At 54.1% G+C, this 13,761-nt stretch overlaps 11 protein-coding genes across 19 annotated transcripts; 8 read left to right on the top strand and 3 right to left on the bottom strand.

The window, feature by feature from the left end:
• Positions 1-128: 128 nt before the first annotated feature.
• Positions 129-940, bottom strand: KVP17_002688 (uncharacterized protein; the record flags this gene model as incomplete). Of its 2 annotated transcripts, XM_068519223.1 has the most annotated exons (4): positions 129-398; positions 428-537; positions 599-905; positions 935-940. In XM_068519223.1, the coding sequence occupies 4 exons, from the start codon at positions 938-940 to the stop codon at positions 129-131; spliced, it is 693 nt and encodes a 230-aa protein (XP_068377454.1). The 2 variants fall into 2 exon arrangements, with proteins under 2 accessions (XP_068377454.1, XP_068377453.1); XM_068519222.1 differs by lacking the exon at positions 935-940 and having other exon boundaries at positions 129-845.
• A 42-nt stretch (positions 941-982) lies between these two features.
• KVP17_002694 (uncharacterized protein) lies at positions 983-2,344 on the bottom strand (the record flags this gene model as incomplete). Its single annotated transcript, XM_068519236.1, has 1 exon — positions 983-2,344. The coding sequence occupies one exon, from the start codon at positions 2,342-2,344 to the stop codon at positions 983-985; it is 1,362 nt and encodes a 453-aa protein (XP_068377465.1).
• Positions 2,345-2,630: 286 nt separating this feature from the next.
• On the top strand, positions 2,631-4,121 carry KVP17_002678 (uncharacterized protein; the record flags this gene model as incomplete). 2 transcript variants are annotated; one of them, XM_068519201.1, is made up of 1 exon in its annotated part: positions 2,631-4,121. In XM_068519201.1, one exon carries the CDS (start codon positions 2,631-2,633, stop codon positions 4,119-4,121), a length of 1,491 nt encoding a protein of 496 aa, XP_068377436.1. The 2 variants fall into 2 exon arrangements, with proteins under 2 accessions (XP_068377436.1, XP_068377437.1); XM_068519202.1 differs by having other exon boundaries at positions 2,670-4,121.
• An 18-nt stretch (positions 4,122-4,139) lies between these two features.
• On the top strand, positions 4,140-4,793 carry KVP17_002691 (uncharacterized protein; the record flags this gene model as incomplete). Of its 2 annotated transcripts, none has more annotated exons than XM_068519230.1 (1): positions 4,140-4,793. In XM_068519230.1, the coding sequence occupies one exon, from the start codon at positions 4,140-4,142 to the stop codon at positions 4,791-4,793; it is 654 nt and encodes a 217-aa protein (XP_068377459.1). The 2 variants fall into 2 exon arrangements, with proteins under 2 accessions (XP_068377459.1, XP_068377458.1); XM_068519229.1 differs by having other exon boundaries at positions 4,206-4,793.
• A 205-nt stretch (positions 4,794-4,998) lies between these two features.
• Positions 4,999-5,652, top strand: KVP17_002683 (uncharacterized protein; the record flags this gene model as incomplete). Its single annotated transcript, XM_068519214.1, has 1 exon — positions 4,999-5,652. The coding sequence occupies one exon, from the start codon at positions 4,999-5,001 to the stop codon at positions 5,650-5,652; it is 654 nt and encodes a 217-aa protein (XP_068377445.1).
• Positions 5,653-5,796: 144 nt separating this feature from the next.
• KVP17_002682 (uncharacterized protein) lies at positions 5,797-6,750 on the top strand (the record flags this gene model as incomplete). Its single annotated transcript, XM_068519213.1, has 1 exon — positions 5,797-6,750. The coding sequence occupies one exon, from the start codon at positions 5,797-5,799 to the stop codon at positions 6,748-6,750; it is 954 nt and encodes a 317-aa protein (XP_068377444.1).
• A 121-nt stretch (positions 6,751-6,871) lies between these two features.
• Positions 6,872-7,117, top strand: KVP17_002689 (uncharacterized protein; the record flags this gene model as incomplete). The annotated part of the gene is made up of 1 exon (XM_068519226.1): positions 6,872-7,117. One exon carries the CDS (start codon positions 6,872-6,874, stop codon positions 7,115-7,117), a length of 246 nt encoding a protein of 81 aa, XP_068377455.1.
• Positions 7,118-7,136: 19 nt separating this feature from the next.
• KVP17_002681 (uncharacterized protein) lies at positions 7,137-8,858 on the bottom strand (the record flags this gene model as incomplete). 3 transcript variants are annotated; one of them, XM_068519211.1, is made up of 2 exons in its annotated part: positions 7,137-7,299; positions 7,339-7,367. In XM_068519211.1, the coding sequence occupies 2 exons, from the start codon at positions 7,365-7,367 to the stop codon at positions 7,137-7,139; spliced, it is 192 nt and encodes a 63-aa protein (XP_068377442.1). The 3 variants fall into 3 exon arrangements, with proteins under 3 accessions (XP_068377442.1, XP_068377441.1, XP_068377443.1); XM_068519210.1 differs by lacking the exon at positions 7,137-7,299 and adding an exon at positions 7,534-8,460 and having other exon boundaries at positions 7,335-7,493; XM_068519212.1 differs by lacking the exons at positions 7,137-7,299; positions 7,339-7,367 and adding exons at positions 7,504-8,768; positions 8,789-8,858.
• A 61-nt stretch (positions 8,859-8,919) lies between these two features.
• On the top strand, positions 8,920-10,229 carry KVP17_002693 (uncharacterized protein; the record flags this gene model as incomplete). Of its 3 annotated transcripts, XM_068519234.1 has the most annotated exons (3): positions 8,920-9,337; positions 9,364-9,479; positions 9,519-10,229. In XM_068519234.1, 3 exons carry the CDS (start codon positions 8,920-8,922, stop codon positions 10,227-10,229), a joined length of 1,245 nt encoding a protein of 414 aa, XP_068377463.1. The 3 variants fall into 3 exon arrangements, with proteins under 3 accessions (XP_068377463.1, XP_068377464.1, XP_068377462.1); XM_068519235.1 differs by lacking the exon at positions 9,519-10,229 and having other exon boundaries at positions 8,920-9,477; XM_068519233.1 differs by lacking the exons at positions 8,920-9,337; positions 9,364-9,479 and having other exon boundaries at positions 9,606-10,229.
• Positions 10,230-10,464: 235 nt separating this feature from the next.
• On the top strand, positions 10,465-12,834 carry KVP17_002685 (uncharacterized protein; the record flags this gene model as incomplete). The annotated part of the gene is made up of 1 exon (XM_068519217.1): positions 10,465-12,834. One exon carries the CDS (start codon positions 10,465-10,467, stop codon positions 12,832-12,834), a length of 2,370 nt encoding a protein of 789 aa, XP_068377448.1.
• Positions 12,835-13,085: 251 nt separating this feature from the next.
• On the top strand, positions 13,086-13,699 carry KVP17_002684 (uncharacterized protein; the record flags this gene model as incomplete). Of its 2 annotated transcripts, none has more annotated exons than XM_068519216.1 (2): positions 13,086-13,543; positions 13,567-13,699. In XM_068519216.1, 2 exons carry the CDS (start codon positions 13,086-13,088, stop codon positions 13,697-13,699), a joined length of 591 nt encoding a protein of 196 aa, XP_068377447.1. The 2 variants fall into 2 exon arrangements, with proteins under 2 accessions (XP_068377447.1, XP_068377446.1); XM_068519215.1 differs by having other exon boundaries at positions 13,086-13,537.
• Positions 13,700-13,761: the final 62 nt, after the last annotated feature.

Consider the following 13,761-nt stretch of genomic DNA (forward strand, 5'->3'; position numbering starts at 1 on the left):
GCTGGTATTTATAGCGTGCAGCCTGGCCCTCGTGTGTGAGAAGAGACGGATTGTCCGCCAAAGGTGAGGCAAGAATCGTGTTCACAGCAGGTACCACAAGCACTTCAACGAATATTAAGATCTAAGACCTAGTTCCTGCTTCGGTAGTTAGACGAGCCTTCATCAATCTTGCATGTGATTTGGCGACCTTGCAACTCGTAGCCATCGTACTCCTGCACAGCAGCGTTCGCCTCCTCTTGAGTGGAAAACACCACAATGCCGATGCCCTTAGATCGGCCATCAGGGCCTCTGAACACGTCGGACCTCTGGATGAATCCAGCAGTTCTGAAGGTGTCCTTAAGGTCTTGCCACGTCGTCCTCCAGGGCAGGTTGCCTACGAAAACGCGACAAGGATCGGGCTCAGAGTAACGGAAAGACGGCCTTTCACCGCGTTCGCCGCGATCACCACGATCACCGCGATCACCGCGATCACCACGATCACCACGATCAGCCCGTCCATAACCTCCATCACGCTCATTGCGCCCTTGACCGTATTCTCTGGGCTGGTACTCGCGGTCGCCGCGGTCGCCGCGATCGCCGCGGTACTCACGTGGCTCACGTGGCTCACGTGGCTCACGGGGCTCACGGGGCTGGTACTCACGATACTCTCCGCGCTGCTCACGACGTCCGCTCTCTCTGTCCTCTCGGACGAAGATTTTCCTTTCGAAAATCTCAGTGTCGTGGAGAGTCTCGATGGCAGCACGTGCCTCCTCAGCAGTCTTGTACTCGACAATACCGTAGCCCTTCGACCGCGATGCCTGATCCTGTGGGACCTCAGCAAACACAACCTCTCCGGCAGTACGCATGTGGTCCTTCAGCTCCTGCCAGCTGACCTTGAAGCTCAAGTTCCCAACGTACACTCGGTTCTGCGTGGTGTTTCACACCATGACCTCACACTCATCGTCGACTTCCAAAATGTGGAATTCGATTATGAGTCCTGCAGTCATTCGCTATTGAACACCCTCCAAATTCGAACCGTCTCATCTCCCGCCCCAGTGACGACATTGTTCCCCGCAGGCGACTGGGCCATGTACAAAACGCGTGAAGTATGCCCACGCAGCGTGGACAGCTTAGCCTTCGTGGGGTAATCCCACCGAACAAGGTGGTGTTGGGTGTATCCATGGCTAGATACGAGTTGTGTGTCGTGCAGCGACCACTCGAGGTTGCACACCTGGCTCTCGGTGTCAATGTGGCCAAGACAGGTGCCGGACAGTACGTCAAAAAATCGAAGATGCCGGTCGTTGGTGCCGCCTCCACTAGCAAGTAGCCCTGCCTGATGTGGTGACCACGAGAGTGCCTTCACTGCTGCAGTGTGCTCATCCCACTTCCGAAGAGGCGTGTCGTACCCGAGTTGCCAAATGAAGATCTTGTTGTCGTTGCCGCCAGAAGCAAGCATGTTTGAGACATCGTTAGCTCCAGAACATCCGCCCTGAAGCATGGTGCTGGCGTAGGAGCCAGACCAACGCACTCCGCATACCTCTTGTCTGTGCGCTTCCCAGCGGCTGATTTGGCTGTCGTGGTTGCGGATGTCGTGGTTAGTTATGGATTTGTCTCGGCTTCCGCAGCTCAGCACAGAGAAGCCTCCGCCTGCCTCACTGTTGCAGTTCTGCTGCCAGGCCAGAGATCCTATTCGTTGTGATCCCTGTGGTGTTAGCGTCCGAAGGATCTTGCTCACCTCTACGTCCCAGATCTGCAGGGCACCTGTCTTAAGGCCCACGGCAAGTAACGTGCCCTGTGGAGACCAGTTCACAGATGTGATTTCAGGAAAAGTGGCAGCGATTTGACTTGGACTGCATTCCGACAGCTCCAGTGTTTGGTCCCCCTGACTGTCAAGGATGATCACGGAAGAGTTCTTGGCCAATGCTATGTGCCCTCGGATTGACCAAGACAGCAGGTTCAAGTAGAAGTCATCCTGCAGGGGAACGTTGGTCAGAGTACGCACCAGCCCTGGAATGCGTTGTCGGCTCACAGTGCTGCGCTTCAAGAAGAAGTCCAATTCATAGAACGCTGCGCTCAGGTAGCCAGGAGTTGTAGGTTTCGGCTGGTTCTCGCTGTAGCAGCAAGACCATAGCGCTTGGTGATAGGGCTCTCTGACGCCGCAGTATATTAGTAGTCTGTGAATCGGTGACCTGATGTGAACCTCTTGGGTCGTTTCCAACAATTGGCCTGGCAGAGAGCCCAAGACCGCTGCCTTGAGAAGAGAAATGTATGGGTTCTTGGCACATTCCTGCAGCTGTTCCTGCTTCTTCAGCTGCTGCGGGGGAATGATTGACTGAGGTGTTCGAAGAAATGCATCATCTGTCATTTTTGTGTGTGCACACAAAAACACATCACAGCACATGACTGGTGATTTCAGCCGAAGGCGGGTACGATACCCTTAGAGTTCACATCTTTTACCTAAGTTGTTGCAGGCATTTCGGAAGATACACAAGGATCTCGTGCCGCCCTCACCAACTCCGACATCCTTGCCTCCCTCTCCACGTACACAGGTCAATTTGCTGAAACAATGGGGTGGGGGTGCGCCAATCATCGAAGCGCCCAGAAGAAGAGGGCGGACATCGCTCTTTGATGCAGACCGCGAGCTCGAGCTGATGCGAGAGATCGCGCAGCTCAGAGCGCAAATTGAGCAGATGGAGTCTCGAGGCGACATGCATGCGTTCGTCCCGCTGGAGGAATTCACCCAAGTGTCTGCGGAGGCCGCTGCTGCTGCCGATGAGTCTGCGAGGCTTCAAGAGCAGCTCGCAGCCCTGGAGGCGCAGGCTCGCGAGTTCTACTCCCTCGTCGAAGTGCTTACCGAGGATAACGCTCAGAAGGCCGCGACTGTGGAACGCCAACAGAACGAGCTGGCTGAGCTGTCAGCCGAGAAGACAGGCATGAGGCACAACCTAAAGTCTGCGTTCTCGCGGGTGACTGAAGACGCCCAGAAGTCTCGTGCTCGCCAGAGGATGTTTGACTCCATGGCCCTTCACTGCCTTTCAATGGGAGAGGAAAAGGTGCAACTTATGGAAGAGCTGAGAGTGGCGCAGTCACAGCTGGATATGGCCCTGGCGTCTCTGTCATTCACTGACGTGCATGCACGTGATGCTGGAAGGGCGCAGCAGCTGATTAGAGAGGCTCAGCAAGCCGCGGACTTGCTTAAGATTCCCGAGAACGAGAGCAGTGCCAAGCGAAGAGCGCTATTCCAAGAGGTGTGTGACCTCTATCATCTTGAAGGAGTCGATGACATGACCGCTGAAGAGTTCGTGGGAGATCTGGTCCGGCGGGTAGAGTTTCACGCAGATGTGGAACCACTGATTCCCCTTGAAGAGGAGGAGATTTCCCTTCCGCAGATAGTTGTCGTCAAAGAAGGTGAAACTGTAGAGCCTGCTGGGAAACCGGACACGATACAAATACGCGGCACACTTGTGACGTTGGAGAGAAGACGAATGCGTAGCAGAGGACACGACGTGGAACATGAGGGTAAGATTAATGTCCACGCTCAAGGGTTCCGCGTATGTCTGACTGACTACAAGATGCACTACACCAAGGACGCGCTGGTGCGATTTAAGGGTAAACATGTGTGGATCAGCGAACGGCTGCCTCGTTCTGAGAAGGACAACCTCCCAGAAGACTTCTTCAAGCCGTTCCCACCGATCCAAGACGTACTGTGGGGCCGCTCATCACCCCTGTGTCAGTGGAACCGCGGGCTGGATCCTGACGTGCGATACGATCCCGGTACCATAGGCTACCTCAACCCTCCACCGTGGTGCTGCCTCACTTTGCAACTTATCGGAGAGCAGGTCCAGCACATGGTTCTTCCGTTTCCAGACGCTGTACAGCTGGGAGTGATTTGCGGGCTGAAAATGCTGCATGGGAGGTTGGCTCTGCCAGGAGATCAACACGAGTTCTACGTTCACCGAGGCAGAATGAGATTGTCCGAGTGGGCTGGAGAGTCCAACGACGAGGTGAGGCGGTCTGTGTTAGCGTCCTTTCTTCGAGCTATCCGAGAGGCGGAGACGAAGGAGCAAAAGCGAGAGCGATTGCTACACAGGGTCACAAGACTAATGTCGGTGGGAAGGAAACATGTGCTTGGAGGGAGATGAAACAACATATTCACGCAAATGGCCATCACTCTTGGGTACTGGAACATCAGAGCGTTGGGACACCTCCCTCGTTTGCTTTTGGACATGGCTGGTCAGGATTGGAGCCTCGTGAAGCATGATATTAAGAATCAGGCCTCGTGGTTCTCTGAGGAGAAGAAGGAGAACTGCCATGGCTTGACGGTTCCGAATCTTCCCTACTTGATTACGGATGACATCAAGTTGACCCAAAGCGACGCGATCGTGATGTACATTACGGAGAAGATGCTTCCTCAACTACTCCCTAAAGTTCTGGAGGATAGGGCTCTGGGATGCATGTGGAAGGGCATCATGGGTGATGTACGCCGTGCCATCACTAACATCGTCCTCTACGACAAAATGGACGCCGCCGTGCGAAAACAAAAGTTCGAGGCCTTCGTCGAGAGCTTCGACGACAAGTACGGGCAGGCCATCGACGGACAGCTGAGCAAGCACCACTTCTTGTTGGGATCGGAGCTGACTCTGTACGACCTGTACATGCTGGACGTACTTGAGCTACTCGAGTACCTGGACGAGCGCATGATGTCTGAGACCTCGAAGGGATACCTCGCTCGTGTGAGGGCTGTTGACACAGTTTCGAAGTTCTACAGCGGAAATCACTGTGTTTCCGACTTCTTCTACAAGTCCCCTCTGTAGTTTTCGTAAGTCTGTGCAGGTAATAGTTTCGTGTCGTGTGATCGTGAATTACATTTGGTCTGCCAGGCTTTTCGAGCGTCCTTGAGTAGAGCGTCCAGACCTCAAAGGCGCCTGAATCCCTTCCCTCTGGCTGGCTGGAGATTTCGTTCTTCTGTGGGATTTGTGACACATGTGCTTGGAGGGAGATGAAACAACATATTCACAAATGGCCATCACTCTTGGGTACTGGAACATCAGAGCGTTGGGACACCTCCCTCGTTTGCTTTTGGACATGGCTGGTCAGGATTGGAGCCTCGTGAAGCATGATATTAAGAATCAGGCCTCGTGGTTCTCTGAGGAGAAGAAGGAGAACTGCCATGGCTTGACGGTTCCGAATCTTCCCTACTTGATTACGGATGACATCAAGTTGACCCAAAGCGACGCGATCGTGATGTACATTACGGAGAAGATGCTTCCTCAACTACTCCCTAAAGTTCTGGAGGATAGGGCTCTGGGATGCATGTGGAAGGGCATCATGGGTGATGTACGCCGTGCCATCACTAACATCGTCCTCTACGACAAAATGGACGCCGCCGTGCGAAAACAAAAGTTCGAGGCCTTCGTCGAGAGCTTCGACGACAAGTACGGGCAGGCCATCGACGGACAGCTGAGCAAGCACCACTTCTTGTTGGGATCGGAGCTGACTCTGTACGACCTGTACATGCTGGACGTACTTGAGCTACTCGAGTACCTGGACGAGCGCATGATGTCTGAGACCTCGAAGGGATACCTCGCTCGTGTGAGGGCTGTTGACACAGTTTCGAAGTTCTACAGCGGAAATCACTGTGTTTCCGACTTCTTCTACAAGTCCCCTCTATAGTTTTTGTAAGTCTGTGCAAGTGCATCTGTGAACAGCTAGTTGTCTCGAACTACATTTGGCCTCCATGGTAATTGCCAGACTGCGAGGTCTAGTCCTCCAGCTAGTTGTCTCGAACCCATCCCGCGTTTTTGCGAATATTGATTCATGCCACTACACTCCAACACTGTGCGATTGTTAGGCTTGCCCTTTGCCAGGGGTCAGAGGAACGCAGGGCCGTCCAAGGCACCTGAAGCCCTTCGTGCAGGTGGCTTGGAGGACCTCGTCAGATCTCAGGGTTTACAATTCCAAGACTGCGGTGACGTGCTTCTCCCAGAAGACGAGAACGAACCCACAAACTCTCCTCGCAAGGAGGTCACCGGCTGCAGTCTTTTTAAGCTCTTCGAGAGTGTGTGTACAACTGCAGCCTCTGGAGACTTCGTTCTTAACGTGGGCGGGGATCATTCTGTGGGATTTGCGACACTGATGGGGATGAAGACACAGTATCCCGATTTGCGTGTGATTTGGGTGGATGCTCATGGGGACTGCAATACACCTGAGACCTCGCAGTCGGGCAATTACCATGGAATGCCTGCTGCTCATGCGATGGGATGGTTCAAGGAACAACCGGTAGGATTCGAGTGGGCCGCAGGTCTTCAGTATTTTCGTGACTGCGAAATCGCTTTCTTGGGTTTACGAGACGTTGATCAGGAGGAAAGGGAGTTACTTCGGATACATTCTGACGTCGTTGTCTCGGACATGCACTCTATTGATCGACATGGCATTCATAGCGAACTCGACCGCATCGTTAAGCGCCTTGACCCCGACGGAGTCTACCCCCTGCACGTCTCCTTCGACATCGACGCGTGCGACCCCGCCATCGCTCCGGGCACCGGCACGCTAGCTCGAGGCGGCTTAAACTACCGCGAGTCCCACTACATTCTCGAGTACCTAAGTCAACACTCCCGACTCGTATCTCTGGACATTGTAGAAGTTGACCCGACGAGAGACTTGTTGCGGCATCGGATGCACGGGGACCACAAAGCGATTAGGACGGACGGGCTCACACAGTACTTGGCCTTGGATCTGATTCGGTCGGCGCTCGGAGGCACCATTCTATAACGGACTCTATTTGGTCTCGAGGATTGCATTCTAGGCTTGTCATAGTGCCTACCTGCATGCATGTGAATTGATCTATCTAAGTGACGTTTAACAACCCAATTATCGTGATTTTTCATTGCGCATGTCGCAGATAGTCCCTCTCAACCCAAGGCCATTCCTCTCATCCCTGGTGAGTAGGGATGTTCGTGTCAAGCTCAAGTGGGGCTTGGAGTACCAAGGCTCACTGAAGAGCTTTGATAACTACCTTAACCTGCAGCTAGAAAACGCTGAAGAGTACCAGGACGAGACCTTCAAGGGCAAGCTTGGCGAGATCCTCATCAGGTGCAACAACGTGCTGTACGTTAAGGAGGTCGTGTCCGCCGAATGAATCGTGACATTTTGACTCCTCAAAAATAATCCTTGTCGTCCGCAAATAGCTCCGCGAGAACATCAGACTCCAACAGAGAGGGCGGGGGCCCTGTATCAGCCACCACGGTGTCTACAGGGTCCACAGGATCAGCTAATTGCTGGAGAGTGTCGTTGAGGATCGCGTCAAACCGTCCAGGAGCGCTGGAGGGGATTATTATTACCCTAAGAAGGTCTCCTTACTTTTCCACAACTTTGTTGTCGCCGTACATTTCTTGTAGCAATTGTGAGTAGTCGTTTGTGAACTCCTTCTGGTGGAAGGGATATGGCAGACCTAGAGACCTGCACAGAGGCTTTGTCGGATCCCAGTTACATTCGAAGTGGGTGTGTTCCAGGCGCTGTGACAGATTAGACGCATGACGCCTGAAGTTTCCTCACCTTCAGCATAAGCCGCTCCTGTAGAGGTTTCGTAGGCTCGTTGCCGTGGCTGGTGGTCTCTTCTCCGGCCTTCACGAATCTGCGGCCCGCGAATAGCGAGTCCAGTATAGTTTCCTTGCTGGCCTCGGTATCCCAAAGTGGCACATGTCGTTTGTTTGGCGCGAGGGCCATCGCCTCAACCCGCTTGAACTGCACGTGAAATTGCGTCGAGAGGAGCGATGCCTCCTGAATCTCGTCCGGAAGCGGCTCGTGGTGGAGATTCCAGTTACGAGGCGGAAAGAGCCGCGCCGTTGCCGCAATAATAGGACGTCGGTCCCCTCGGTCTTCGAAGCTGTACCCCGATATGGGCTCTCGCCCGTCGAAATAACAAGCGGGTTTCCTTGCCGGCGGTCTGTCTCCCAGGCTCTGGATTTGCCGGTGGCCCTCCTCGTCCAGACGTAGCAGTGCCTCGGAAGTGGTGAAGGCAGGCATGTCTGTCTGATCGATTCCATACGCACTGTACTCGTCATCGTCGTTTAGAACTCCGACCCCTATGCCAGGGGTCTTGTTGAGGCGCGTCGGTGGTAGAACGACTTTTGACTGGTACCCAACAGATCCGAATTCCCGTTTCGGTCTAAAAAGCTGGCCAAAGAACCTAGGGATTTCCGCAACGTAACCCGGCAACGACACCTCCCCCTCGTCATCGCGCGGAGCCCAGCCTTCTGGAATTTCGGGTCCGATACGTCTCTTCTTAACCACTGGTACGGTTGGTTCCTCTTGTTGAAGACCCCTAGCTCGTTCGGCTAGACGCATCTGTGCCAGAGCCGTCTCCAAGCCTCGAGGCTGGCGAGTGAACGCCGTTACCACGAACGCCAGGTCGTCAACGCCACGTTTTCCCGTTAAAGCGGCCAAGAGATGGCTCGACTCGTCGTCCTCATAGCGAAGCATGGCGTGGAGTGGGTTCGCATCGTTTGACTGGGTCTTTGTTTGTAGCAACAGTGGCTTGATAAGACTGATTTCGTTCTTGTCTTCGTCGTCAATGATATCTTCGATACGCTGTTTGTAATGGTGTCGCTTCTGACGAGTGCTGCTGAACGAAACTGGAGTCCACCCTTCCGCTGAGCCAACGGTATTGTGAAATCCGGCGCTAAACCCGCCCGTGAAGGCCCCATGGAACCGTTCTTTCTGGTTGAGATCTTTTCGCCGTCGTCGTTCCTGGTCATCCAACTGCTCGAGATCATGTGTGTCCTCTAGGGCTGGAAAGGATAAACGTCACGAATTCGACATTCAGCCACAATGACTAGCGCCTTGCGCAGCGTTAAGGCAATCGACAAACTTACTCTCATCTGTAAACGGAGTTCCCAGCAATGACACTCCTGCATTCCACATCGGCAAACAATTTTGCAAATGTCCGAAGATGCACTCCAGTGCATACACGCGGTGGTCTTCCATGGGATGTGCGCCGAGTGTGGCGCTGAAGTTCGCGAGGACCGCGTTAAGGTTGGGTTTCTGGGAAAGGACACCGTGACCATGGTGCCAGCTCTTGCCAGTAGCCTGGAAACCAACAAGATGACGGAGCTCCTCGCGTCGCGCCGGCTGGTTTTGGTTCTGGACCTGGACCATACGATCGCACACGCGTGTCCCTGGCCTCGCACGAGCCTACCCGTTGAAGTGCTCACTCCTCAAGACGAGAGGCTGCACGGTGAGGCTGGCTGTCCGCACTATATGACGGACTGTGAGGAGCGGCGACGGCTGGATGCCATTTGGGAGGCCAACGTCTTTCGGATAGTCATTGAAAAAGAGGGCTGCGAGGGCAAACTTCTACGTGGGTGCTGGAGTGGCTGCATACAGGTCCCTACGACAACTACTTCAAACTACGCCCTGGGGTGTTGTCTTTCCTCCGGGACTGCAGCGAGCTATTCGAACTGTACCTGTATACAGCCGGAGTCCAGGAGCATGCCGTAGCGGTAAGATTCATGTGAGTGCTCGTGTTCACCTTCTCGCAGGCTTTAAAAATCCTGGATCCAGCCTCCGAGTGGTTTGGCGGTCGAATCTTCGCTCGGTCGTTCTTAGACGCCGCAGGCCAGAAATCAATGAAGAAAATATTCCCTTCCGAACACAACCTTGTCATAGTCTGCGACGACACTGTTGCTGTGTGGCCCGAGGACACTGCTTTGTGCAAAGTGTGGCCATATCATTACTTTGACGACTTTAACGCAGACTACCTCAGGAGGTTGGGTGTCTCAGAGTTCTCAAAGTTCCGAGGCATGATGAGTGGCACCGAGGCCCGGTTCAAACGGTCTTGCCGCGAGTCAGCCAAGCGGCAAAAGGTGACTCACTCAGAGCTCGCGAGCGCTCTGCACCAGGTGGACTCCGACAGGCAGCTGCCCCACCTCGCACGTTTCCTAACGGAAATACACCGACGGTTCTTCTACTTTCGTGACAACAATACTGATTTGCAGACGAAACTCTCCACCTGGGACATCATCGATGTCGCGCGATCCCAAGAGCTCTACGGGCGCAAACTCCGCTTCGACAGTGCCAAGCCCTACGGCGCGAACAACCCCATCGAAGCCACTGACTATGGCACCGACGTGGCTGCTTTAGGAGCCGATGTTGTGACTTCCGACGAATCTCTATTCGTTAGCGACAGACTTGATGCGGACGGCGCAGTGAGCTTGGCATGGGTGGAGGCGGCCATCTTTGGGTTTTTGTAGGCGGTTGCTTATCTACTATTCAACTGTGTGTCTGCTGTTCTTATTCTGTCCACAGGACTCCGCAGATCTCGGACTTCCCCCCTGGTTGTACGTTTTTCTGGGACGCTCTACCGTTGAAGGCTGACGATTCAGTGACCACGGAGGACGCGGTATGGGTACAACCGCTCCGCATCCGGTACGATGACCTAGAAGCGGAGCTGTTAAGTTGTTTTGAGTGAGGAAAACCCGTGATTTTATGGGTCAGCAAGACTTGAGGAAAACTGATCAGAAACCAATTCCCAAGACGCGGTCGGAGCAGCAGCGGTTAGATACCGGCCGTCTGAGACGTCAGCAAGTTCGAGACAAGGAGCGCCAGAGCACACCCTTGATGCGTGAGGTCAAGCGACGTGCGCGCTTCGAATGGGTGGATGAGCAAAAGCGACTGAAGCTGTATGACGACAGTCTGCTGGACGGTTCCATGGCGGCACCGGAGCCGATCACGCTGTCTGATCTCCTCGAGCTGGCTGAGGACATGGAGAGCGACGAGGAAGGCGAGGCTAATCGCAGCGGTCTAACTGAAGGCGCTACGACGGATAAATACGAAGGACTTGGGCATGTCGGCTACGACATTCTCGGCAAGCGCATCATGAAGGTCGTTGATACCAGCGAGGTCGGAAAGCTGTTGGCTAAGGATAAACAGGGAGACTCAGCCTGGCGCACACTTTACGACACCGTCAACCAGCGGATCGTGACCCTTAGTCCGAAGGACATTGATATCATTCGCCGTATCATGCAATCCGAGTTCCCAGGTGACCTGGGATTCGTTCCCGAGTCACAGGATTTCCATGTGGAGTACAAGAGAGAGGACGATGTCTTTCCTATGTTCGCGCCGCAGAAGTCGAAGAAGCAGTTCCTTCCCAATAGGGATACGATCAATCATATCAACCGTATAGCAGCCCTCATCCAGAAGAACCAATACCAGCCACTGCTCCTAAAGGAGCGTCGTGAATGGATAAATAATCCTTACAACCAACTCCATGACATCTGGGCCACCGACGAGGTCACTCGAGCCAACCCTCCAGTGCCCCCTCCGAAAGAGGAGCTTCCTGACCACAGCGCGTCCTACAACCCCAGCCCTGAATACGTGGATGATGACCGACAAATACACGCATCTTTACGTAACGTGCCGGTTTTCAAAAACGCGCTCCGAGAAAGGTTTGACAGGTGTCTGGACCTGTACCTCTGTCCTCGCGCTATGCGACTAAAGCTGAACGTGAGCCCAGATTCTATGCTGCCGGCCCTCCCTTCGGCCAGCTCCTTGAAGCCTTTTCCCAGCCGGGTTGCCCTCCGAATTGACCCGCCCAGAGGCCTGTTCCGACGCCGCGAGCCAGTGGCCGTCACCTCAATGGACGTGTCCCCCTGCGGGACCTTCATTGCGACGGGCTATCAGAACGGAGCGTTCGCTGTTCAGATGCTGCTGTCACCCTCCCTTCCTGGCCTGCCCATTTTTTACTCCCGAATGAGTATGCTTCCTGGACCGATCACCTCTGTGCGGTTCCACCCCTCGGCCCCGATCCTCGCGATAGCGAAGGAGACCGTCCTCATCCTGATGATTCTTCCGGAAATGGTGGGTAGACGCCCCGTGGACGTGGACCCGGATTGGTCAGACGCCGAACGCGTCCAACGCGTGTGGAACGAGTTTGATGATCAGCCGGTGGTGCAGAGGGGTCTGCAGTTTTTAGGGCTCTCACCCCTTGTGGAGCGAGTCGGGCTGCTGAAGAAGAGTTTATGCCGATGGACTGTCGACGAACTTGACAGCGGAGTACCTCATCCTAACATGGATCCAGAGAATGAAGTCGGTGTTGTCGACAGCTGTCTTAGTGATGGTGACGACCGGCAAGTCCTCTTGCCTTTCCCCCAACGACGAGGCCTCACAATGTTCATCCGTCATCAGCAAGTCATCGAAGGCATGGACTGGCAAAAGGCCGGAAAGTACATCGCTTGCTCCTCCGCGTCGGCTTCAGAGCCCATGGAACTGTTGGCCATCCACAACGTCACCAAATGGCAGACTATGCATCCGCTGCGAGTAATGCTGGACCGCCTCACCGGCGTCGTCTTCCACCCCACACAACCGTACTTGCTGGTGGGGCATACACGCGGCATCCGGCTGTACGACCTGCAGCCTGATGGCCGAAGGGCGGGGGCGGCAGTCATTAAAAAATTTAAGGCTGGTTCGCGCTCGACATACCTAAGCGTCAGTGGCGACGGGCAAGTTCTGAGCGTTTTGGCCGGGGGACGAATCAACTGGTACGACATTGAAGGATCCAACATCCCATTCAAGATCACACGTTTGACTGACGAAGACCTCACCACCTCCTCCTTCCACAAGAAACTGCCTCTCATGTGCGCGGTGGGCCTCTCCGGCAGCGTGACGGTTCTCCATGCCAAGTCACAGGCCTTGGAGTACCCCGTCGTTGTGCCAGTTAAAAAGCTCAACTATATGAAGAAAAAGAGTTTTCCAGAGGACAACAAGAGCAAGGCAACTGTAACAGCCTGGCATCCGCGGAGCTGCTGGCTGTTTAGTGGTCACGAAGATGGTGCAGTGCGATTGTGGACGTCGTTCTAATTCCAGAAAACGCAGAAGATGTAGAGTAGAAGCACAGACTCGCAGTGGCAGTTGTGATCGATCTAGCCAGCAAGTTGTGCGCCTCATAGTAGAGAGCAGAAGTAGTTGTTTTTTCAAATCGAGAGTTAAACTCCTTTACATCTGACCACCAACCCTTTACATCTGACCACTAACGAGGTAAGCCCTCTTAACATCACCAAAACTAGATTTAAAAAAATCAAGATAAAAATCTAACTCATAAACTCTAGATCATGCAGGTGCTTGCTGCTGTGGTTCTCTCAGCCCTCGGTATATCTAAGGTGTTGGAAGGGATACTGTATCCGATGCCTGACCTCGCGTACAGACGGCCTATTTCGGATGTCGAGTTCGAAAGACGCATGTCGAACATCCTGGATGTTGTCACAAAGAACCAGGGAGGCGTACCGATCACTGAAGCTCGAAGGGCAGTACTCACCCAAGCGTTTGAACCATCAACTGCAGATACCTCTGAGGTCGGACATCTGAAGCAAATGTTTGTGAATGCCCTTGCCGCGGCTCCCGCGATTCCCACCTCGCAATCTGATGAGGCGCTGTACTACATGCGGTATTACTACCAACACCAGGCTATTGCGCTGGACGGACGAATGCTGTACGATGACTGGTATGACGAGAACCGGCTGCCGGATATTAGCCAACGACTTGCGATTGCTGAAAATTTCTTCCTGTCTATGTCATCAACTTATAGCCCTACAGCGACATCGACGGTCAGCCCTACAACGGCATCGACGAGCAGCCCTACAACGGCATCAGCGGTCAGCCCTACAACGGCATTGACGGTCAACCCTACATCGACGGTCAGCCCTACAGCGATTCCCACCGCCTTTGAGTTTCCAGCCTGGAGAATAGACTACGACCTGTGGCCTTCCACCTTATCTTCCTACGCCTCCC

This window comes from the organism of the source record quoted next (genome assembly GCF_019968985.1).
Source record: "MAG: Porospora cf. gigantea B chromosome Unknown PgB_NODE_190_length_30081_cov_135.97, whole genome shotgun sequence".
Taxonomy (NCBI): domain Eukaryota; phylum Apicomplexa; class Conoidasida; order Eugregarinorida; family Porosporidae; genus Porospora; species Porospora cf. gigantea B.